Consider the following 27655-nt stretch of genomic DNA (forward strand, 5'->3'; position numbering starts at 1 on the left):
TAACAACCATCTTCATCCATCCTGCCTGCTACCATACTCATATGTCATCCCATAATATCGGTCAAACAGAATTCGATCTAATGGTTGCCCCAACCTCAGAACATAATTAATGATAATTGCCAAAAAGTACAGAGGTGCAAATGGCTACATGTTAAGATGTTCGGCGTTAGTAACATTACTTATGATATATATATTTTCCTTCAGTAAAGTTCAAATGGAGAAAAAATGGTGGAGATATTTTAATATACTAATTTATTTTAAAATGTCAACGTGTTTTACACCTGTGAAGGTATTCCCCTCTAGCAGTATAATTTATTTTCATTCTAAGATGTGCTTAGTCATATATGTTGAAAATTTGATTGGCACATAATTATGAAATAACTTGGTGAAAGTGATTTACACATTCTTTTATACTAGACTCTCGCTAATCCGACATCTGTAATCCGGCCTCCTTCTAGTACACTTCCTATCATTTCAACTGTAATAGTTTTCTGGGAAATTTACACTGGCACCATGTGTTATACTGTGTGTTATCCTACCATTCCCTATTACCTAAAAAAATACCAGCTAAAAGAGCTTGAAGTAATCGGACTTCTGGTTGGAGCAAGAGGTACCGCTACTCTCTTCATGAAAGATGTGTTTAAGAGGCTTGGAATACCTACATCTATTATTCTGATTGTAACCTTAGCTGCATTGAAAGGATCAATTGCTCTCCTGAAGAATCACCTATATTCGAAATCAAACTAAGTTCAGTAGCATTCTTTACTTTTTTGTACCACTTACCTTTCTAAAAATAGGTATATTTCCACTAATCTCAAAAAAAAAAATTATTTGCAGCTATGTACTTGTAAGAATTTCATTGTTAAAACAAAATTAAAGGTTTTTCGTGAACTTGTAAAAATTTCTATGGTTAAGTACTCTTTGTCCCTTGTGGCAGCTCACGAATGGTGAGAAGATATGTAAATTTACAAAAAAATATTATACACATATGCCGGCCATGTGTAGAGCGTTCTAGTTTCAATTTAGAAGTTCAAATGGAGTGGTTGGCTCAGTTTATAACATTCAATTTACTGACATTTTTAAGCACTCTCAATAATCCAGCACTCTTGTTTATCTGTCAGTAATCCAGCACTCTTGCTAATCTGATGCCCTCTGTGTAAGGAATGGCCGGATTAGTAACAGTCTATTGTGTAACCTTCTTGGATTGGGTGTCACAGTTAAAAAGTTAATGTCACAAAGCTGACACACACTTTTTCATTATGTGTTTGCCATTTTAAAATTTATCTTTAATATAATGATGCCAGTGATAGTTCCTACAGAAATACAAGACACTGTACATCACACAGGGGATGATTGTGCATGATAGAAGCTTACCTATGTGCAGGGCTGTAAAAATTTTATGGTGGCTCACCAGTCAGACAAAAATTTCACTAGTCGACATAGTCGCACTTGTCAAGTAAAAATGTTCACTCGTCACAGATAAGCAGACGAGTGCTTTTTTTCAAACCCTGCCTATGTGTAATGGTTTGGTGCTGTATTGCTAGGCTATATTGTCATGGAACAATTTGGATATCTGTTTTTCCTATAGTTTTCATATTCGGTTAAACATTCATTACAGTTTTAACTGCATTATAATGTCAAGAACAAACATTTGAAAAGAACGCTTTTTATCAGAATGTCAATAGGTGACAATAAGGCTTGCTGATACCGCCATACTACTTCCCTCATAATATTCACTACCATGTTATAGTAATGGATTTTGAGGACAACAGTGATATGATCAACCACTTTTGTAACAGGAAATGAACAGTCAGCGCGTCTGGCTGCGAAACCAGGTGGCCCGGGTTCGAATCCCGGTCGGGGTTTTCCCTCAACCCAATACGAGCAAATGCTGGGTAACTTTCGGTGCTGGACCCCGGACTCATTTCACTGGCATTATCACCTTCACATCATTCAGACGCTAAATAACCCAGATGTTGATACAGCGTCGTAAAATAACCCAATAAAAATTAAAAAAAAAATAAAATAAAAAAAAAAACAGGAAATGAAATGAAACCTACAAAATAAGAGACTATTCAGATCCCAAAATATGCAATAACTTACAGCTATACTAATGCACTTAAAAGTACTGTTTTACATATAATTATAGTCTCACTTAAGAATAACTGAAACAAAGAATCCGAAACACTTTATAACAAGCTTGTGCTCAATAACAAAGACTGACTTGGCTACTCACCTGAGAGTGTTTGCTAATCATATGGTCACTCCCATAGTGCAACAGCATATCATAACCATGCAGAAAATACTAGTATACCTTATTTTATTTCATGGAGTACAGTTTCATAGAAAGGACTTTGCCGACAAACCTTCTACTGCCCCCTACTAATTGGTTGTCATAAATAAATGTCTTCCTTACTGTGACGGAAATCTTGTCTTCTCCTGTCAGTAACCAATCACAACCTTCGTTCAGAAGAATTGACAGGCTCCCGTCAAATCCACGTGGAGGCAGAGTTGCTGCATCTTTTCCGAAATCCAAGAATCCCATCAATCTCATTTCGAGGGTCACCAGAATTGTGGCAGCTGTGCAATGTTGGGACGAGGGGACAGGATGGAATTGTCAGAGGTGTTTGTGTAGGAAGTCATAAATCTGTAAGTGGGTGTTCAAAAGGAGCCACCAAACTGCACTCCTTGAAATAAAATAAGGTATACTGGTTGGCCCATGCCCTCTCTTGCTAAATTTTCATTGAGCTGCCAGACATATTTCTTTCCTGGACGAAGATTAATAGATTTCTTCCATTAATGCTGTCCTTGAATGTAATTAAATTTAAAATGTAGATAATTGTACATATTTTAAATTTTGTTTTATTTGGCATAAAGATTTTAAATATTGTAGTTAGATTCGTAAATTTTTTTCTTCCTATGAAAAGTATTGTGATGTGTTGAATGACTTTCCATTGCATTCAGCCTGGATGACAGTTTTGAACAGCGCATAGCATGTGAGCTGGCTGCTCTGGATGATATTCCTGGGGATACCGGCTGTGGACCAGGTGGAGAGATGGTGCGTCACAGTGATCATGTCTCGTGTGAAGACCTACTTGAATTTGCATGTGACACACCAAATGCTCGACGTACACAGGGCAAGGCCAGAGGTGTGGATTCTGATGAAGTCCGCATCATGGGGAAAGTATTAGGAACTGAGGTAAGAGATCAAATGGTGCTCCTTTGTTCTAGGGTTGGGATGTTGTACGAGAGAGAATTTTTCTCTTGGTTACAATTTTGACATCACATGTGGGTGGCTAGCTTGCTCACGCCAGTTTTCTTGCGCAGCTAAAGTAATAAGTTTAGAGATACTTTCTCTGTAATCTTTTAATAACATAGCACAATTCGTGGTAACTGTAATGAGAATAGACAGATACTTAATTGCATTTTAATTGGTTGTAATCAAGAAAAATAGTACAAGTTTTTAAAAGTATCAAACTCACAAGAATAATGACAATTGACACACACTAAATCAACAAAGCAATTTCAAGTTTTCTGCTATGAAGTAAGAATGTACTAAGCTTCACCAAAAATAAAATCTATAATTTTATGAACATTTCAGTGTATATAGATACATGTGAAGTGTATAATTATAAAACATTGTCATTTTAAACCATTCAGCTACTGAGAACAACACTTCTGGAAAGCATCATATTAATGTAAAATAATTCTGGAGAATGTTTTCATATATTTTCAATATTATGAGTAACTCTGACTTCAAGTGGATGGAAAAGAAGATTGTATCCTTTGCAGTGTTTTATGAAAATATTTAATTTTACAAATATAAATTCGTGAGCTATATTTAGAATATTAAAACTCGTGTAAAAGTCTTATATTTCTTTTAACATATTTATAATGTTCTTTTGTGTTTTTGCCCTTCATGCAAAGTGCACAGATTGGAACATTTTTTTTATCACAGTGCACTTTGATAATAATTATATTTAAATATATTATACGGGCTATTCCATATGAAATCGATCAGTAAAAAACCTCGCATTTTTTTTACTCTATTTTTTTCCCTATTTATACAAGGTGCTGAGGAGAGTGCATTTTCAAAAATATACTATCGAAAGTCAAACGGTTTTCGTATTATTGAGCGACAAATTTAGCGTATTTTATAAAAACAAGTCTCTTTCAGCACTCAGAACTCTGGAACCATTTACTGCAGAACATTGAATGGCATCTCATTTTGAAGCTGACATTTGGTAGGTTATGTTAAGAAGTAATCCTTATTTTTATTGTACACAGAGAGACAGATAATCTGATTTTACTTACTTTTAGGCTTTTTGCTTATTTGTAAAAATGTAAAAAAATATTGAGAAAAAACTTTGCATTATTAAGAGGGATTTGGCATTGTTTGCTTAGTGGTACGGCAATAAGTTTCGAGGGTATTAAATAGATTATTGTCACATGCCTGGACTTGAACGACACAGTACCGCACCCACTGGCCGAGAGCTGAAGATAAGCGAGCGTTGGGCGTCATTTTACTCCTGTGTTTATGAAAACTTGTGATAAAGCTAGCCCAGCTATGCGCTACTAGACGAAACATTACGTGTTTGTCTCCTGGCCTTGCTTGTCTTGGGCTAGCTCCCGTCTCACAGTCAGCTGGTTACTTCATGCACGTACTATTTATTTGATATTTTCAATACTTTCTTATCAACATACCATCAGTAAAAAATATGTGTTTATTTGTACTTTCAATGTGGAATCTAACTATATATTTTTAAAATATTTGTTCCTAAGCAAAGGCATCTTAATGAGGAAAAATCTAAATTTCTCCATTTCCATAAAAAGTAAGAAAATCTGTTTATATGTCAATATAAACTTTAATTTCTCAGCATCAAAATAAACCATGATTTTGATCATTGGGTGAAAGGGTTTCGGAGCTACAACAGTTTAAAGTTGCTAATTTTATGAAAATACGATAAATTTAAATATTTTTAGTTTAAACACTATGAAGTTCTGATACCTCAAACTTTGCACAAAGCATTGTATCACAGTTCTCTACGTACAAAAAAAGTTTAATTGTATTTAGAAATTGTAAGGTCAATTTTCTCTATATTTAGGTCGATTTGAGATGGAATAGCTCATACACTTCTTAAAAATAACTTTCAAAATAAAGATGGTATGAGGATTAATTTTCACGCAGTTGCTTTGATGATAGGTATCAGCTGAATGTTGTGTATCAGCACTCAACATATCAAACTGGGATGTACATCGTGCCATCAAGTTGGCACGATTGCATAATCTCTTGCAAGCTACTGCCGACAATGTGGATGTGAACATAGACTTCGCAGCATGCAATGAAGCCCTGGAGACATGCAGTTGGGATGTGGCGCGGGCGGCAAGCTGGGTGCTGGCCCAGGAACAAGGCGATACCACGCAGGTTTGATTAAGTTTGATACAAATGAACCTGTGAGATAATGTAATTAATATCTGCAAGTTAGTTGCTCTTCACAATTTTTAATGCCAATATTGCAAAGTAACTTGTCTGAATATAAGGTGCACTGCAGTAGTAATATCTTGGTTGTTAAAAGGTTTTATAGATTTCTCTAACATAAAATATAGCATCTTTTAATGAAAAGAGTAAAGTCCTAGATACCTGAGTACTATTCTCACTGCCAATACAATTGGAAAATTCAAAACTGTAGGAACGTAATATGTATACTGTAATTTTATGAACTTTTTCCAATAGTTTTCATCATTGAAACATTAATATGTATGTGATTAGATATCACAGATTAGAGGTACAAATGTAGTAGATATTTTTGTTACAATTTATTATAATTTCTTATAAATAAATTCTTTCTGATATTTTGAAGTCAACTTCTTAGTACTACTAATAGATGCACTGTGCACTTCATGCATTGCTACAGTTAATTGGTTTCCACGGGTTTAATAAACGTCCCTCGTGTTATAATCATAAATTTCATGAATACAAACAACAAATCAAATTATATGTTTGTGTTTGCTCTTATCATAAATTTAAATGTTAATGTAATTATCTTTCACAAAAATCTTGATCCTTTATCCAGTTAGCTTCTCTACAATATATTGTAGAAATAAGTACCGGCCTTAAAGGCTTGAATTCTCATCCACTGTTGCAGACTCATGTTATGAGAGTTCTTACACTAGGCCACATACTAATGAACAGTTATGCAAAGACAGCTAATTTGTCATGATCTCTCTTTCTTATCCGGTGCTCTTATCATCGAAGCAGACGCAACAAAAAGGGAATAGGAATATCTCGAAGCCCATATCTGTTCTCATTAATACCTGAGTCATCGAATATCCATAGTCGTTTGCTTTTGCAATCCTGATCAAGTAGAACAATCCTGCAAAAAAATTAAACATTAATTTTTTTGTTGGTGTAGATGCGTATTTGTGTACTGTACAGACCTAGAAACAAAATTTGGGCCATCTGAATTTTCCAAGTTCCAGTTATAACATACTGCGATGCTCAGTATGGAAAATTCAGGTGGCCCAAATTTTGTTTCTGGGACTGTACAATTTCGTGAATCATATCAAGTTAAATTTTTATAAGTGCATGTATTTCACTTGTTATTAATTTCGCATTGGATTTCAATACAGGAAATTTTTCATAATACTTTCACTTTCCATTGTATTCTTCCTGAAGAATGTTTTCTGCTACATGCTAGAAATCTGAATCCTCATTGAGTAGGCTCTGAATTTCGTCATGTACCAGACACTTTGCTGGTCCTGGATGGAACAAACATTCCGAATATCGAGCACAATCCAGAAGTGTCAATAGACGCGTTTTAATACTATATAATATTAAAAGTTGAAAGGCTAAAATTACTCACATTACCCATTGTGCAGTGCACTTTATACAATAGAGTGACACCGTCTTCCTTTATTCATATTTACTGCACTTAACTTTGAGAAAGCACAACAGAACTCCTCACTATGCTAGCTGATAATGCTAGCTGATATAATGATACCTAGAATCTTGTTATTATTGCAAGGGAAACTTGTCATAACTTTATTTCAACTTGGCTCATTTGTACACAACAGACATGTCAAGTTGAGGGTTAAGAAAGCACGTTTTTGGTTTCTGATTCACAACAATTTTATTGTTAAATGTTTAGGGAAACACATTAAAAATGTTTTTCATTTTTGTACACACTCTTTTAACACTTACATAATCATTGATTGACACAAACACAAGAATACAATAAATACTTCACACTAACATGCGAAAATAAAAACACATACAAGATTGCATCATCCTTCAAGAAACTAAAATACACTGTTGCATACAGAACACTATAAAAACAACTCAACACACAGACGAGACACACCAACAAATACAAGTATCATGCAATATTTGTTATGACTTCTACATTGGACAGACTGGAAGTTTATTTCAAACACTTTACAAGGAACATATCACAGCCATAACCAAACTACACAACAATTGAGGAGCGTTTTTGCAAAAGTCGATAGATGCAGAAATCAAGATTTTACAGAAATTACACTAAGTGACAGGATCTATCGAGTTTTGAAAAAAACCTGGAAGGTTTGGTAGTCTCTACATATGGTATGAATCAAGTTTTGGTAAATCTGATTTCATAGATCGATTCCGGAGGTAGAAAACATACGATATCCATATGTAACTCACTTTCGAAAATTTCTGCATCTATCGACTTTTGCAAAAACGCTCCTCAATTCAACCTTCACAGAACACATCACAAACTCCAGCCACAACTACAGCAACATGAAAGTACTACACATTCAACCAAAAAACCAGAAACTCGATACTTTAGAACAATACTAAATTTATAAACACACGAAAACACACCCACAACACATCCAAAACACTCATTTGAATTTCAGAACACACACACTTTTCAATTCAATCATGAACACACCCCACCATAACAGGAAACAAGAAGACATCTCGAGAACTCACTAGGATTCAGAAGATGATGTAAAACATGCCGAAACTAGTCAATCAGGTACAGTAACTTTTTTTTTTAATAGTAACAAGTAAAGTCGTTATTTATTAATTTAAATAACTTAACAGTTAATCAGTGATTTAAAGAATTGATTAAATAAATACATGTATTGGACTGAATAAGTGATCTCTGTAAAAAATTACGTAATAAGTTAAACTCTTATCATCTTGCATTGTTCATGAAGACATTATTGATGTAAATTTGAATAGAATCATGACCCTATGTCTGTTGGTTTTTGAGATAAAAGGGTTAGGTTGGCTGTTTTACTTTCTGTATATAAGAGCTAGACTCTTGCGCAATACAAATACTTCTCTGTTATTTCTCTGTTCGTGTTTCTTCAATCCATTCTGTATCAGATACAATTTGATATGCATAGCTCTGTTTTTTGCTTTGAACTAGGTACATTTCACTGAAAGTTTCATAAAAATGAATAAATGTAAATAGATCACTGCAATCTATTAAGTAGATATTACTTGTCTTCCAAAGAATAAGTACATTTCAGATATTAATGTTGACATTTAGAAAATGAGCCGCCACAATGGTCTAGCGGCTAGAGTACTGGACTTATAATCCTGTGGACCCAGGTTCGATTCCAAGTGTACCCCCGATTTATAACTTGTGTTGGACAAGCCTGTGGTCCAGGTAACACAGGAGTGTTCCCCGGGAACTCCGGTTCCCCTATGGAATCCTAACAAATCTCCATGAGCATCTCATCTCATTTCTGGTGTAGTGTAGACCAGCCTCCTATGGCACACCCTGGACAATGGCTCTGTCGGTAAATTGGTCTATATAACTGGCTTCATAAGAGTGAATGACGAACAGTTAAGTACCCGCCATTAGTTTTAAAAAAAAATTAGAAAATGTGTTACATATTCTGGTAGCTAAGTACTCAGCATTTAATAAAACAGATGTTATGTTTTGTACAGAAAACGTAAATGATGTCATTCATTTATGCTTGGTAAAGCAGAAAAGTCCAGCTGTATTTTATTAAACAGGAACTAATAAACTGTTTCTAATGTGTAAGTTCTTGGAATGTTTGCATTCGTTCATAATCTTCACTATTTGTTGTGATTTACAGATCACTCATTTTAAATACTAATGTACGTACACACATTGAAGTGTCATAATTTTGTTTCGTGCAATTGAACTAAGTCATTGAAAAGATTTTACTCATAATAATGAGAATGCTGAAAGCTATTCGAGAAAATTGATATGAATTGTATCACTTCTTGACTTAGTTGATTTTTGTACAGTATTTTATCATTTAACTTTGAATAAAATTTCAGAAAAAGGGTTTTTTTTTAATAAAAAGAAATTTCTTTCTACACATATCTGAATATTCGAAATAGAAAAAAATAGTAGTTAATATAAAGTTGAAAATGCATATTTACTCTGGGAGTGAGGGGGAAAGAAAATCTTATATAAGACTTTCGAGATGTAAAGATACATATACAGGGTGATTCACGAAGGAAGGTCATAACTTTAAAATATGGTTTTTCAAATTGTTAAGATTAATTAATTGATTTTGAATGGTTAATGAGTTAAAGCCATTTATTTGATGAAAATGAACACATCACTGTGCACCCCACACTACCTTATGATTTCTGTGTTGTGAACTTGCTGAAACATTATTCATAAAATCATAAATCATAATTGTGTTAATCGGATACCAGTTACCACCTATATAAACCTTACTATAACTTATCTGAAGTTATATGACCAAATAACTTGGTATGTATTTGATAAATTTTCATTATGGTAACTATGAACAGTTTATATTCGAGCCAGAAAATCTTGATGTTGTACAAATTGATGATGTCCAAATGACAAAAATTAATGCATACTTCATTTAAGGAGTAAAATCACTTTTGTTCATAATGTTGGACTGTGGCATTATTACATAAAAAAATTATAATTTCTCTAGCATGTAAGAATAATGTAGGATAACAATAATTAATATATTCTTCCATGATATTTTAAGGAATTATCTTAAAATAAGCTAAGTTTGAACTTTAGATATATGTAAAAATCAATATCCACCTGAAAACCCTGCCAAATTGGCATTAATTTTTAAGATTTTCTTCTCATCCTTGTAAGAGTATAATGATGTTATATAAGGGACTATGATTCTAAAGAGTACTTTACTGTATTGGATAACATATTAGACACATAACTTAAAGGTTGATGGATCAAACACACTCATTTACTTTTTTTTTTTTGTGTTTGTTGCTTCTAGTACTTTTTTTTCGCTGTATTACTGAATTTTTTCATAATTAATTTGTTTTTGTCAGCTTTCTTTATTCCTATATTTATTTTGTCATATCCAAACCTTGGAAGTACATACAAACATAGCATGAACATTACAATTAATTTTACATTAAAAATATTAATCATTCCATCAATGAATCCTGGCTCTAAAATTTGTCATGACCCAGTTTCCCATATTTTTGTGGTCAGAAGTTAGTCACCCTAGCTCAAAATCAAACTGGAAACGTGTCACCATCTAGCTGCAAAATTAAAGTGTGTTATCGAGTGTATAGCTATTGGATGGATAAGTAGATAGATATACTTTAAGAAATGGGCACAAACTTCAATTTTTTGCAATCTGGCATTACAGCTGTAAAAGTTTAGCTATTTTTGTAAATTAAAATAGCCATAGTTCTATTACTACTCGAAATCAGAGCCATATTCATATGCACTTTTGTACTCGAAACTGCTCCAAAATTCATATCCTAAAGTTACGACCTTTCTTCGTGAATCACCCTATATAACTGCTGATACTTCAAGTAAGAGTGTTTTCTGTTAGGGTGCAGTGGCGGCTCATCAGAGGAGGCAAGAGAAACAAGACCTTTTTTTTAATATATTATGCTTTATTGCCAAGAATATAATAGTAGTAATAAGTTACAATGATGAAGTACAGTGTTATTCCTAATGATTCTTACGATTTCGTATGATGGTATTATTTAAATTCACATATTGATATATCTATCAAAAGAAAAACTGTCTAAGTTTTGTTTCCCATTTTGTAAGTGCTTTTTGTGACTTTCCATAGTTAAAAGAACGTCAAGATGATCTTCGAATTCCATTTTATTGCAAAATGTTCGTTGTCATTGATTCCACAGTAGTAGACCCAACATTGTGATTTTTGAGGTCATTGAGAGTTGTGGGCAATAGTGGCACAAACTCAGCATCCTTAATATATCCCCAAAAGAAGAAATCAAATAATAAGTGCTGGTGACCTAGGAGGCCATCTGCAGAGGACCAAGTCATTAGGTCCACTGTGACTTATCAACAGTGAGGGAGCATTTTGTTGAGGAAATGGGTAACATTCAAATGTTAGTAAGACAATGTCCCATCTTGCTGCAATATATAGTCACCGGAATCTTTGTTCATTTGGGAAAATAGTTCTCTAGCATATCCAGATAGGAGTAACCAGTCTTTGTGTGGAAGTGACACGAAAGCATAGCTTTAGGTGAGTTACGTTTTCTTCTTTGTTGCATGTAGGTTTTTCGTGATTCCTATGCATAGGTTGTGACCATTCATCTTACTATTTAAATGAATAGTTGCTTTGACATCAAACTTCATGTGGAGAGCAAAATCATCCATCATAGCTTCCTGTAGGAGTTGACAATAGTAATGTCAACAGAATTATAATGTATAACTACCTCAACATGCTTCCTGAAGTCAAAATAAAAAAATGTATATACAAGATATGGCACAACTGTAGATGTGATTAAACTAAAAGAGAAGAAAATTTTTAAAAATATTATGGGAAACTCAGACCTACAGGCTAGGAAAAATATGGTTAGTCACGAAAAAGCAAATGATGTAATACTTAATGTACTTAGGTGCCAGCCCCAGCCATTGATTTTTATGATGACATAAAATAAAATAGAAACACTAATGGAAAGAGCATTGTGATCACATGAAGACATGATGTTAACATTGTAACTAATTTAATATATATGAAATATATTTTTTTTTAATCCAATGCCACCAGGTTGTCTTACGACATTTCTGGTCTTCTCTCCTGGCCGAGGCTTAGTTGTAACCCACTTCTGAGGTTGGGGTGCCTGGAAGGCGGAGTTACAGTACCCCGATGATGTGATAGGATGATTATGATAATGTGGTGCCAGGAGAGGTCTTAAATCTAAACTTAACCTAAATTCCAGACCATGAACGAACACAGGAATAATCCCCTTTAAGGAAAAATTCCTGTGGTCTGACCGGGAATCGAACCCGGGACCTCATGAACTATAACCAGAAGCTCTGACCACTAGACCATGAGGCTGGTCATATATGAAATATAGAAAGCCTGAAATCCCATAAGGGCAACAGTAGTGTAGGGTGAGCTGAAGGTCTACTACACTTGGGGAGCCAGTCCAAGAGAGCTTACATTATACATTTACAAACTAAACACACAGACTATATAAACTAAACAAAAAACTATACAGATTAAGTACATAAATTATACAAAATAAATGCATACAAAAAACTATACAAACTGAACACATAAATTGTATCAACTAAACACACAAACAAACTATCGAAACTAAACACACAAAAAACTATACAAACTAAATATACAAATTATACCAACTAAACACATAAATTGTATCAACTAAAGACACAAATTATAACAATTAAACACATAAATTGTATCAACTAAACACACAAACAAACTATCCAAACTAAACACACAAAAAACTATACAAACTAAATACACAAATTATACCAATTAAACACATAAATTGTATCAACTAAACACACAAACAAACTATTCAAACTAAACACACAAAAAACTATACAAACTAAATACACAAATTTTATCAACTAAACACATAAATTGTATCAACTAAACACACAAACAAACTATCCAAACTAAACACACAAAAAACTTTACAACTAAGCATGTAAATTATGCCAGCTAAAAATGCAAATAAACTAACACACACAAAAAGAACTATATAAGCAATAGACAGTTTACATAGTGTTCGTAATTTCTTCCAGTCTTTTTCATGCCTGTCTTTCCCTTGCTGTTCTCGTCCACTGCGCTCCAGACCCTCCGGGAAGCATCTGGCCACCTTCTCCTTGGACGTCTTCTGTTCCTTTTCCCAATGCATGAGTCCCACATGGTTGAGGCATAGGTTCACCTGCTGCAGTTCATCTTACTCATGTGCCCGCCCCATTTCCATTTGAGACACCCCAGCATTACTGCATCCTACATATTTAAAGTATTTAAAGATTTAAAATAAAGTACGAATTGGAGACAAATCATCGTGAAAATAAGCACCCCTGCACTTAAGGTCTATATTGCACTTAGTACAATATAGACCTTAAGTGCAGAGGCGCTTATTTTCACTTTCGCTAGTTTGCCAGAGGAGGGACGATATAGAAAAAGTTTTGGCACTTAGATCGGTTTTTATTTGAAGTCTTCATTTATAGTAAATGTTATGTAACAAAATATACATGATATTGGGTGCAACTGCATTTATAAGTAACCGTTATTTATGTTTAACTAAACTTCTATTCAATTAAGCATATGAACAGTTTTGTGATACCACTTCTGTAAAACATGTAGAGTTTTGGAAAAACCCTCAATTTTAAACAATATAATAATTCGTGGCGCTATAGCCCTTGGAGGGCCCAGACGACCAGTTGGTTGCTGACCTCACATTCACATGCTGAAGCAACCAGAATGGAGGTATCGTGTGGTTAGCACGATGATTCCCCCCCGCCCCCCCCAGCCATTATAGCTGGCTTTCGCTACTGGATTTTGCTACCTATCGTAGCTCCCCAAGTGCATCATAATGCTGGATGGGCACTGGTCTCATGCACTGACCGAAATTTCATGAGAAAATTTCTTCCTCCATGAGGACTCAAGCCAGGGCACATATTCCATAATGCGAGTCCTAGGTAGGATGCCTTAGACCATGATGCCATGGCATGGGACTTTTTAAACAAATACTACATATTGGAACTTCATTTTTCAACTTCTTACTATGCAATAATACTAATAATAATGTCATATGTACCCATAGGGCAATCAACTTCTTAAAAATGGAAAATGTATAATATTTCAGTAAAATAGAAAATAGTTTCTGAAAATTTACATTTTTGCATTTGTTGAAGAAATGTCTTCACGTCATTTACTTTATTACTTAATGTAACAAGATGCAGTAAATTACACAATTAAATTATTTCCTTCCTTCTGAAAGTTGGATATTAGTTCTTTATATAATTGAAAGTTTATCCGGAGTTAACTCTTAGTTGATAAGACTTAGATTGTGTTAAGAGTTACGAGGCGCATCCAGAAAGTAAGTTTCCTGATTTTTTTCCCTTGAAAGTAAACGTAATTAGCCGTGTCAATTGCGCATGCGTAACAGATCTATGACGTATCAATCATATGCCTGCCGGACAGGTCCCGCCGCCTGCGAGGTTCGGTCAGTGATAAAGTTCTTTAATGCACAAAGCATTGCGCGAATTGAAATTCATCTCCTCTCTCTCTATTAATTCCTGTCCTCCGGTGAGCGTTTTGGCAACGACAGAGAGCTGAAGACATCTGTCACACGCTGGTTCCATTCCCAGGTGGCAGAGATCTATGACAGAGGAATACAAAAGTTGATTCCACGATACGACAAGTGTCTCAATTCTGATGGTGGCTATGTTGAAAAATAGCTGAAACATTGCTGTACCTGTTGCCAATAAATGTTTTCCTGAAAGTGTGTGTTCTTTTTTTTTTTTTTTAAATAGGGAAACTTACTTTCTGGATGCGCCTCGTATTTTACATTTGTGTAGGATACCTAACATGTCCATTTCTGACAAAAAATTGGAATATTGTTATTGTTATTAATTCCTGGTACTCGTGGAAATAGAAGGAACAATATTTTATTTTAACAGTAGTTCGGATTTGTGTAGGATACCTACCATGTCCAGTTCTAACAAAAAAATTACAATATTATTATTGTTATTATCTCCTGGTACTCATGGAAATAGAAGGAATAATGTTTTAAGAGTAGTTCAGATTTCCTTCCGCATCTTGATTGGAAAAATCATCTAGTCTAATTTCTTCTTAATTAGCAGTGCATTTTCATTTTTGTAAAAAGGCAACTGTTTGTTGAGTGAAGAAAGCAATGTGTGTATATATTAATGTTTTTGAATTTAATAAGTACTAATTCATAGTTATTAAATAACTAATAATAATTATAGTTCTACCGGACCAGGACTCTCATCTACTATACAAGAATTTAGGTGTTACATAATAAAATTATAATACTATTATGGTTTTTTATTGATTACATTATCTTACAAGGCATTGTCTGTATCCTATGAGTCAGAAATAAAGTTATTTATGAAGTTGTTTTACCTATTATGTTGGAAGGCAGTCCCTTTTTAGAATGTTTATATGCATATCATCATGTAATGGTCTGAGCTCATCAGCTTTAGTCACTTCGTTACTGTGTACGACACAGGTTAAATTTTCAACGTTGTGTTCCATGTTCATAGATGAATAATTTGTAGTGTGTGAAAATGTTATATTATTAAACTTCGTCATGAAAAGAGTATAGCAAATATAAGGTACTTTTTAGACAAGGCAGAGACTTGGTTTTCTCTGTTTATTAGTTATTTTATTTACTACCATAACAAAAAGCAGATATTTTCTAAAGTTTCGCATATGAAAATTAGGGCCTTCTGTACAGTAAAGTAACTTGTCACAATAGAAATATAATGCTATCACTATTAATGTTAAAAGTCGGTCTACGTCCTCATGTAATCTACTAAAGATTCAGTTCTCTTTGAACATCTGTTGTTGTTATCTAATACCGGGCTTTGGCAATGAAGCCATTAGCGTTCTTGCTCTCCAATATTTTTCTGTGGTGGATCCATCAGGTAGAACTTCACAGATTATGAGATGATCTTCAGTCATTTCTTCTTCTTTGTTGCATAGAGGGCAATTTGGATTTGTGTAAATTCCTATTTTATTCAAGTGTTTGGCCAAATAATCGTGTTCTGTAAGCAGTCTGAATTTTGCTACTGCAGATTTACGTGGGATTTCTGGAATAATTTCTATTTTTTTATTAAAATACTCCATTTTTTATCTTTGGCTTTGGTACATAGTGCTTGGTTTTGCTTGATTTTATATTTATTTTTAATTTTCTTTTGATGGATGTAAAAGGTAGGCTTGTATTTGTATTCTGAATTAAATTGGATCCTTTTTTGGCAAGAAAGTCAGCAGTTTCATTTCCAGCAATTCCGCAATGTGCAGGTATCCATTGCAATTGAATTCTTTTCTGTAGTTTTTGAAGTTGTTGGATCATTTTGTGACATTCTTTAATTTGGATTGACATCATTTTATATGAATGTATTGCATAGACCTAATGCTGCTTTAGAATCAGAGAGAATGACAGCATTTTGAAATTTATCTATTCTGTATAGTAGGTGTTGGAGTGAGATATGAATAGCCATTATTTCCGCATCAAAATTTGTTCTTTGAACATCTTAGAATATGTTTTTATTATGAGAGTAGACTATTTTTTTTATTCTAGAAAATACCTATTTTGTTATGGTAATAGTTAAAATTATGTATGCAACTTTTGTGTGGCATGGACTTAATTGCGTTCGTGTAGGTTCGTGAGAATCTTTCCACATGTGCATAATGGTTCCACTTCATACACAGATTGCGTAAATAATTGTTAGTGTTAAGTGGACTACCAAGATGTAACACAGCCTGATTGCAGGAATATACAACTAGAGCTTCTGGGGTGAGTCTGTAGTTATGCATTCTCTCTCTACATTTTGTGTCTCGATTTTTTTTTTCTCCCCTATGCGCAATCCGCCTTCTAACATGATGGGGATTATAATGTGCTGGTATTTCCAGTGTTTAGTAGTCAATTGAAAATAAAAATGTAATGGTTTTAAAGAATAAACAAACTTAATTTAGATGTGGATGGAAAGTAACAACTAAGTGTTTTATACGAAACTTTTGTATAGTTTTAGCATTTTGACAGTTTTTTGTAGACTTTTCTCTCGAGCTGCTGTATGGTAGACATTTTGTATATTTTAGTATTTGTACATATTTGTGTGCCTCTTACATCATAAAAGAAATAAATTAAATTTTATTTGCATTAAAAACTGAAATCATATTTGAAAACCTGTACATGAAAGTGTAAAAAAAATAGCCACAGACAAGTTAATACAACAGTCTTAATTATAAAAATTGTCTTTCGATACTATTACTGCAACACAGTTAACATTGGTAGCGGTTATCAAAACCTTTTCAAAGTTACGTCAGAGTTTAAAGTAATTTTATTGTCATCAGAATGAAATCCAAATTTGTTTTAAATAATGTAACTTTTAATTTGATCTATTTGAGTAGGATGATTAGTATTATGTGTACATCATACTGTCTTGATTTATGAAGTCAAATCGCTAAATATTAAATATTTTGACTACTGGGGTTTTTCATCTTTTCTCAGTCCCAAGAGAATTATTTGTCATTGTTTTCTTCCGTTCTATGTCTATGTTTTCTTCCAATGTAGATAATGACAAATAATTATTGTATTCACACAGGTTGTTAGATAACCAACAAAAGTAATAATTGATACTAACTACAGAGAAAGATTGTGCATGAAAGATGTCTTCCTGTTTTAATCAAGTTGGTTCATTTATATAACACGGATCATGTTACAAATGTCAGTACCATATATCATACCATATCATTGGAAACCATTATAAATACTCTTATGGAACTGAGTGGGTTGTTATTTTGCACTCATTGTGTTGTGAGTTCCTCATTGAAATGCAAGCAGTGAACACTATTTCCAATTATCTAATTTATTCTTCAGTTAGGGCATGATCAGAATAAATAAACCTATTCGTGATATTTTGAGTAAGTGGTGCAGGTTAAGTAAGAAAGAATTTACGTTACTGAGATTTTATTGACGAAAACAGTCTCAACTCACAGACAAGAAAAAAAAATGTATTACCGAAACTGGAAATCTGTCCATTACATTTTTGATTATTTCAGTTCTCAATTCATTCTCTGTTTACAGCAGTAACATTGACAACTTTGTAGAAGGATGCATTTTTCTCGTACAACCAAGTGTGTTTCAGTAATGAAAGTATAATTTGATAGATTAAAGAAATTTGAGACGATTGAAGACGAGGTTATGTAATGGGTCTGGGAAAGCCATAAACATGTGGTAGTGCATCAATGGTGGTCATGAGAATGTTGATTCTGAATATTTTTCACTTTGTAATCTATTAATACCTTTCGTTAGCATAGTATGGATTTTTTTATGAACTATTAGAATGTTTACAGTTGGAATAAGAGATATACAAATGGAATCAGAAGTGTTTGGATATCGTTTTTTATATTTGTTGAAAGTTCGTAGTTCGCAACTTTAAGGTGGCCTTGAAATAATTATGAATGGACAATAGATAAAAAAAGAAAACATTCCGAACTTCATATATTGGACTTGGGATGTTTTGTTTCTTAATTCACTAGTTAAACTACCAAAGCACATGTCCAAGATGAATAGCTGTAATGGTAGCACTATTTCATAAACAAAGATACTGAAGTACAGTAAGACTTCGATTCATTTGAAATTTTTCGTGTTTTCTTCCAAACTCTCAAAACAAGTAATACATTGTGCAAACATTGAACTGGAATGTTATAAACGTGGGAAACACTTCGTTATCAGGAAACTGTGTTTTATTACAGAGCTGCTACCAATTGCATTCAGCATAATATAATGGCTTGAAAAAGTCACAGAATACAACCAGTGACTATTATTACATACAGTAAAACTTCATTTATACGTTTTTATGGATTCTGAAAGAAAAAAACGCATAGGCTAAGTGAGAAAAGTGTATAACTGAAATGACATTATTTAATAACATATGACTAAAAAAATCAGTTATTTTGGACTGCTTACTTTTCTTATATTCTAAGGACAAAACTATGTCCTCAAATTGTGATAACTCTTCTATAATTTGTTTAGTTACATCAAAATATTTTCAATTTGGAGGGATGTTAGGGTAGTTATATTTAGTACAGTCGCAGCTTTGGCACCAGATCCTCGTTGTTTGAAATGTTCTGTTTCTTTTTTCTGTGTGAGAAGCCTTAAGGTGGGAGTTTGCTCTCATACTTCTCTCCCCTCTCTGAATGAATTCTCCTACGTGCATATGACCGGTTTTACTGAAGCTAGCAAATATTAGGACAAGCATGTGCAGCTTCGAATTTTCCACGTATTTCAAAGCATCACATTTTCAAGTCGGAACTAATTTAGAGCAAAATTGATGTAGAACATATATATGAAGTTTCGTATTTTCCGGGGTTTAAATAAAAAACATATAAGTGTAAAAACATATATCCGAAACAATTTAACATGGAAAGTATAGGACTTTTGTTGGGATGTCAGAAAAAAATGAATGGCTGAAAAACGCAAAAATGCAAAACGTATCAAAGAAGTTTTACTGTCCTAATTTCGACTTTAAAATTGTCGTCTTATTTATAGGTTACTTCTTTAACTGTTGATTTGTCTTTCCATTACGGAAGATATAATTCTGTAAGCCTGGGTTTTAATCCCCGACATGTTATAGCCTGTGGCGACTCTGATGATTAATGATCTCTGCAGTTGAAAATATCGTTATACGAGATGTGATTGGAAAGTTTTAAGACTGGACTTGTAATTTCAAAATTGCAGTACTTGTTGTGATGGATCTCCTTCAAAGTAATCCCCTTCTGACTGAACACACTGATTCCAATGATGCTTCCACTTTCGGAAGAATTCCTGGAAATTTTCTTTCTTAAGGGTGTCAAGAACCCTCTCTGTATTTGCCTGGATGTCATCAATTCAATTAATTTGGTTCCCTTTGGGCGAAAATTTAATAGAGAGGTTGCGGAAGCACAGGAATTTGGAATTTGGCCAAAAATTCCCTGATTGAGAACACACAATGAGCCAGTGCATTGTCATGGTGGAGGGTCCTCCATCATGACAACGCAATTCTTGTCTCGCCATAGTGCAGGTCTTTTCTTCAGCACATTTTCGCGCAAACGGTCAAGGACACTTTTATAGCATTTTTGGTTGACTGTCTGCCCCAGGGCATATTCGTAATGCACGATACCCGTAGAATCGAAAAAACCCGCAACATTTCCTTCATATTCGACTGGCCTTGTCACACTTTTTTTGGTCACAGCAAACATGGACTCTTTCACTGTGATGATTGTGCCTTTGTTTGTGGGTGGGTCATATCCATAAACCCATGAATTGTCACCTGTAATTACCCTATTTAACAAATCTGGGTAATTGTTTCTGTTCATCTGACAGTTTCGGAATGAATTTCACAGACACTCGATGCATGTTCAAATCTTCAGTTAAAATGGACTGAACCACATAGAAACTTCAATTCAGTTCATCAGCCATTTCCTTAATTGTAAGTCGATGGTCAGAGCACACTAAATAGCGAACTTCCGCAATGTCTTCATTGGTTTTTGAAGTGGAAAGCCGGCCAGACCGGGGATCATCTTTGACTGATTCACAGCCATCTTTGAATCTGTTGTACCAGATAAAAACATTTGACCGGCTCAGACATTTATCCCCAAAAGGTGTTTTTAAGACTTCATAAGTCTCCAAAACTGATTTTCCGGTTTTGAAACAAAATTTGACACAAATTCATTCCGTTTTTCATCCATTTGTGAAATCGGTAAATCTGCCAAGAACCAAAAACATGTCTTTACTCGCCAGGCTGCCACTCTCTACTGAACAAAGATATCGCAGTGATCTTTTCAAGACGTTTCAAGGACAAAACAAGCTTTCTCTTTCACACCTGGGGGCAAACCTACCCCTCCTATTGAACAGTGGGGGCTCCTGTCTTAAAACTTTCCAATCACACCTCTTATAAACCAATAAATTAAAAATTAAAAAAGTAAAATTATTTATGTAATAATATACATAAATTATCCTAAATCTTCATTAATACAAGAAGGAGAATTTAACTCTGTAATTTCAAAATTGTGATTTGATGTTTCATGATAAGAGATGAATTGTCAAATTATCATATCATCTTAATCATAGCTTCAGTGTGTACTGAAGTGAAACTATCTTGAAACTTTCCACGTGCCTACGAAAGGGGTGGTATAAACTCACTCAAGGTTAATGAAATCGTCCAAAAGATAATTTAGGTTGATCACTAGATAACTATGAAGCATACTAAATAAATAAAAACAAAAAAAAATTGTAATGAAATACTTGTGAAAGAAAATTTTATTTATTACCCATATGTAAAATTAGAATTCAAATACATAGAGTAGGCCTACTTTTATACACATTTTTTATATTTCCACTTTTTCATCAAGAACTTGACTGGAAATGTCGTTCAAAATATGTGTCTGACCCTGAGATCCATATCTTGTCACTTTCGTAATGATTTTAGATCAAAATTTATTCGTAAACATGTCAAGAGTTTGTGTACCAAATTATTAAACTAATTATTTGCTATAAATTTGAGACATATTTTTTAATTATGAGAATAATTGGTTAAATAGTTACTAAATTTGTAATTTTTTTATATTTCTGTAACTTTGTATGATCCATTTTTTTACTATGCACAAAAGTATTTTTGAAATGAAGTTCAATCATAATAACAATTCTTTTGTATTAATTTTCATTATTTATGGTTACAATAAGAATTGAAATTCACTAACTATTGTTGTGAAAGATGTTATTTTCCTATTTAAAAAGATAGATCACAGTTACTGGTGTTAATGATTTCAAAATACTCACTTTGCATTTAATATAAACTCAGGTAATTTTATATTGTAGTTGTTTTAAGTATATTTTCGAAGAAATTGTCATTAAAATTTCCGATGAAGTTGACACGTAGAGCTGAGACGAGATGTTATGGCACCAACATGCACGAAGTTTTAAATTGCCGGCCAGCAGGGTAGAGGAGTGGGGGTTGTTTGGGTTACGGTTCTCAAGCTCAGAGCGGCAGGCATATCCGTTTCATCTCTTTCCAAAAACATTCGTCTTACCTTAGTATCACCACTTTCCTACTCAAGAGTCCGAAGGTACCTAATGGAATTACGCCCGCTATTCCATCTTTATATTCTTATTCTCCGTCCGAATCAGACGACTGATCTGTGCTGGAATCAGATGTCCCCAAGTTTATGGAAATGTTCTCCAAAATACTGTCCATCACGTGCTCACTTTCAATGTAATTCTTCTCTACTTTCTTCACATAATCATAAACCGATATCCATTCTTGGAAGAAGCGATTGCAGAGTCGGCCTCTGCTTATGCGTAGCGTAGAAATTATAAATGAGTCTTCTTATGACTTCCTCATCAAAACTGTCTACAGCTGCAACAATCTTCTTCTTCGGCTGTGATTTTTCCGGACTGGAGAAAGATCTGCTGTTCCCGCCTCAATATTTTTCCCTTCTTTCCTGATTCTTGCCAAGGTTCGCTTTGAAATACCAATGGCAGCCAGTACCCTTGCACACACACTTTTCAATGGAATTGGTATTCCGTTTACAGCCTCTTCTGATATGAATTTCCATACATTGTATGCTATTTCATGTCCTTGACTATGAACTACTCTATGATTTCACACCTTAGACAATGCCATAATGAGGGCGCTCAGAAGGACAATGTTTTCAGTATTAGCAATAGCGGTAGTAGCAGAACGATCTGAACACTCGGAATGCTAGTAACCAACTAACCCAACACCCCTCCAGTTTAGTGTGAAGGCGAGTCCAAGCAAATGAACTAAAATGCGTCCCTCGCACTGATGCCATAACTTCTCGTCCGGGCTCTACAGAATGTGAACATAATTTGAATGTTCGTAATAGAATTAATTGTAACAAAATTGTGTCAGAATATATCATGGGTAGTACCTTTTTTTACAAGTTTCCATATTGAAGAAACTAAACCATAAGCAAAATGGAACATTATAGCAGGGCTAGTTAGACGTGGCAGCTGAACAAAGATATACCACTACATCAGCTTCATCAGCTCTGCATCGAATCAGAGCTGTTTCGTCACTCCTGTGTTTCCCACACAGCAACAGACTTCAAAACATTTTCCAGATGTCTTGGACTGTGTGACGTAATTCCACCTCAGCGTGAATGATTCTCTTCATTTGACTCTCATATGAGAAATGATATAGCAATGGTATAAAGAAAAGAATGGTCACAAAAAAAAATTGATGATGGACATAAACATAGAGGAAGAACTATTTTTCTCTACCTGCTCATCATTGCTGGCTAGCCATGCTATAATAATAATTAATCACTTCTTTCAGAAGAGTTGTGTTGATGTATATTAAGAATCATTAAGTTACATTACAGTAAAAGCCTTAATTTACACATTTGAGAGCTATTCATTCATTTAACGTGAATTTCTGTTCGAAAATTGTCTCGAAATTGTAACACAGTTAAGAAGTATATTAATAACAACATTATGATTCGAGTGATATTTTATAAATGGTTTATATATAAGAACTATATGGAGAATTATTCAATCTAGACAACAAATCTATAGGAAATATTTTGGAAGAAATTAAGGCAAGTCATATAATATATCAGTGTTTAGTTATTTATCTTTTACATTATACTACAAGAAAATAGACGAGGATAAATTGCTACTGTGTTTCGTTAATGATCACTCACTTCTCAAATAGAATATTAAGGAAACAAATTAAATTTTGTAAAGAGTTCTTTATGTAATATGTAAACATACATTTTTGTATATTACTTCATTAACATTTGAGTCGTTCAGAGCGGAAGTGGTGTGAGTCAAAATTGGGTAATGAGGTTTAAAGTAAAAATTCTGTAACATACAGCGCAAAGTAGCAATTAATATGTCCTTCTTGCTATCCATTGACTACTAACAGTTTAAATAAATTGAACATTAATTGCTTCTTTGCGCTGTATTTTACAGAATGTTTACTTTAACCCTCATTGCCTATTTTTGACTTACACCACTTCTGCTCTGAACGGCACATTTTGAGAATGTATTTATTTTTTATTCTTGATGTGTTCATAAATTAAATCTGTACTGAGTGATTGAGTCATGATTGTTGTTTGTTAGAAAGAATAACACAAAAATGGAGAAGATAGCAACAGATGTTATTACACTTGATAGTTACCTTGTATATGTTCGGATTACCTCCTGCAATCATAAGGAGAAAGATCGAGTTACAGTGAACTGTTGATGAGAATGGCTTGTACACAGAAGGATATTTTAAGAATGAGAAATTGGAGTGGATTATGAATTATATGTTATATAAAATTAAACAGCCATTTTTCTTTGATTTTTAGTTTTGATGTTAGTAGTTTAAAGTCAACATAACAGAAAATGGATCTATGGATATTATAAATTTCCTCCTCAATTCTATTTTCGCTTATTAATTTCGTGTTTGAAAACGTTCATTTTCTTTTATTCATAATTTCATTAATTGTATTTCGTAGATCTTACATCGACATTGTAGCTTTGAAAATACCAATTTATACTATAGTAACCTTTTATGTACAAGAAATTGAAAATACCTACCATGCCTACATAGTTTGGAAATCTGTGCAACGAATATTGGCAACAGAACCTGATTCTTAATATGATATGTAAGAATTTCTTGTCCTGTTCAAGAAATTCTTGTGTCCAGTGAGTTGTGTTACAATACAAATATTTCTTAAAAGTTGTAAACTTTTCACAAATTTTTAAGATTATGCATCATCATCATCATCCTAACTCTGTATTTGTACAGTAATTTTGTACACATTTGCCTCAGCATGTGTACACACAGGATTTTGTTCACTTCTAACAGAATATTCTGTAGGGAATGAGCAGAAAATTTCGTGCTTTATATTGCACATTCTTTTAGCATTTATAGCTAGTTCCGGTATAGATGAGTAAAGTAGTAATTTTTCTATATAATCATAGTTTTTATATTTCTTCAAGTCTGTCATCTGCAAAAAAATTATATTATATTAAAATCCTGTTTGTTGTATGTTTTCGGTTCTTCGAGAGAACTTCGAATTAGTAATATGAATGCTAGCTAATGTGTTTATAAAAGCTATTATTATTACTATTATTATTATTATTATTATTATTATTATTATTATTATTATTATTATTATTATTATTATTTTGAAACTTTATTTTATAAGTAAGTTCTGTAGTAATGTCGAGTTTCATAATCAAAATAATGTGTACCTATAAAAGTGACTAGCATGCTATATACATAGGAGATGTATACAAGGCCTTGCTGAACTTTTATTATAAATATAATGTGGAGTAATTGCTTCTCCCATGCCATATGACATACTATAGTGCATTCTACTTACTAAATTTAGACTTAACTCTGAATTTACGTAAAAGTACGTAAATACTCATAAAAATACATATTCTGCGACCAGTGTAGCTCAGGCAGTAGCACATTTGCCTACTGATGGGAGTAGATTCGAATATAACCTACTTGGGTTTCTTGCTAAGCTTTTCCAACTGTAAGGCGAATGTTAGGTAATGTCATGCTAAATCCTTGGACTTGTCTCATTGTCACTAATTTCAGCAACACTAGATAACCTCGCAGTTAATATCAATCAATCAATCTTCTTAATGTATCCAGCTGTTTGCTGACAACATAAAGTCCACTATAGTCTATTCTCAATTTGTTGGAGACTGCTGTGAGTTGGTTCGAATCTACTTGCGGGAAAGACAACAATGTGTTGTATCCGGGAATCGAAGTTACTACTGCCTTAACATAACATCAGGTACACCACAGGGGTCGGTACTTGGACCATTGTTGTTCACAATATTTATGTCAATGTTATTACATCTCTTGTAAGGCATTGTAACTATCACTTGTATGCTGACGACCTTCAGTGCTACATCTCTTCCTGCTTAGACTGAGTAAACGATGCTATAGACAAACTGAACGAAGACATTGACTCGATGTGACATGGACAAAGAAACTCCATCTTAAAATCAATCCTGGAAAGACACAAGCAATTATATTCGGACACAAACGGCAAACCGACGCTGTAAAACACCTCGACATTTCCCCCATTAAAGTAAGTACATTGCATATTCCTTTCAAAAAATCATGGCATTCACATAGATAATAATCTCAACTGGGACATGTAAACTACAGAAACCTGCAGAAAAGTATATTCTACTATCCACGTGCTAAAAAGGATAAATATTCATCTTCCCTCTTGCTTAAAAAAGTCCCTTGTGCAGATGCTTGTATTTCCCTATTTTGACTATGCTGACATTTTACTGACTGACCTCTCCAGCGACAACAAAATGAAATTTCAATGTGCTCATAATTTGTGTGTATGTTTTGTAAGCAATTTTCGCAAATATGGTCATATTACTCCATCCCTGGGAACAATAGATTGGCTTAAACTAGATACGAAAAGAAATTTACATTCACTTCTCCTTCTCTTCGAAATCTTGAAAACTTCTATTCCTTTGTACCTGTCGTCTCGCTTCACTTACCTTTCTTCCTACCATAATCTGAACACATGCTCTCGCCATGAAACAATACTAACAATACCATCCCATCGCACCTCCTCATACTCATCCTCTTTCACAATAGCCCTGCCAAGACTCTGGAATTCGCTACCTGCTAGTATCAAGGACTGTCGAAATAAACGCAAATTTACTAGGTACTTGGTCAGTAATTAAGACTTGTTCAGACATGGTTTCTTGTAAATAGTTCTCTTACACTATCACAAAATATTTCCATATCCGGTAATTTCATCACTATACAATTTTGTTATTCTAGGTTTAATTTGTAATTCAGTAAATACAAATATATATATATATATATATATATATATTTTTTCTTTGTTCTTAACTTCTATGATAAAATGTCTAGCTTTCATTAATCAGGTAATCTTTTCGTATTTTGATTTTTATTGTATTGTAATTGTAAATTGAATATTAATTGTAATTTTATTCGTCGTATTGTAGTTGTAATCCCTGGTAAAGGGCAGAGAAGGCCTGACAGCCTTATCTCTACCAGGTTAAATAAATAAATACTACTAATACTGTACTAAATTGTGTCTTAATACTACAGCTGGACAAAGACAAATTTGCGAATATATATCTTTTAGATTGTATCTTAATACTGTGTTTCTGTTGAACATTGTGAAGGTTGTATGGACATGCATGTTCATTCATGTGGACTGGCAGAAAAGCAATTACTCCTTCTTTGTGCTTAAAAAATCCTATGACCTTTAGTATTAAATTGTAATTAAGAACCTTCCATTTTTTTAGAATGGTATATGTATTAATAGAGAAGAAGCTTTTCAGTGTATTATGTGCTGTGCTTGTAACTATCATTTCACGTAGTTAACTTTCCACTCATTGTAACGTTCTTTTTGGGACATAAACACAAAGTGCTCATTAATCTTCGTGCTGAAGAAAACTTTATTAACAATTTTCATGAAAAGTATGCTCAAATTATTTTGCTATGCTTTATATCTTTTAATGACAATTTTTGCATAAAATTTAGTATATCACATTTTGTAGATATCTTTTTATATGTGTATATTTATATATTATATTATTTGGAATATTCATACTCATCTTGTAAACTTGAAAGAAAATACATAATTGTATATCGTA

General features: G+C 33.5%; 1 protein-coding gene across 3 annotated transcripts in view; it reads left to right on the top strand.

The window, feature by feature from the left end:
• Ack-like (activated Cdc42 kinase-like) overlaps positions 1-27655 on the top strand; it is a 101270-nt gene extending 73615 nt beyond the window's left edge. For all 3 annotated transcript variants that reach the window (XM_069844388.1, XM_069844387.1, XM_069844389.1), the window contains 2 exons: positions 2965-3199; positions 5204-27655. In XM_069844388.1, the coding sequence (XP_069700489.1) occupies positions 2965-3199; positions 5204-5431 (463 nt within the window). In that variant the 3' untranslated portion in view covers positions 5432-27655. The remainder of the gene's footprint in view (positions 1-2964; positions 3200-5203) is intronic.

Source organism: Periplaneta americana, chromosome 13 (assembly GCF_040183065.1).
Source record: "Periplaneta americana isolate PAMFEO1 chromosome 13, P.americana_PAMFEO1_priV1, whole genome shotgun sequence".
NCBI classification, from domain to species: Eukaryota; Metazoa; Arthropoda; class Insecta; order Blattodea; family Blattidae; genus Periplaneta; species Periplaneta americana.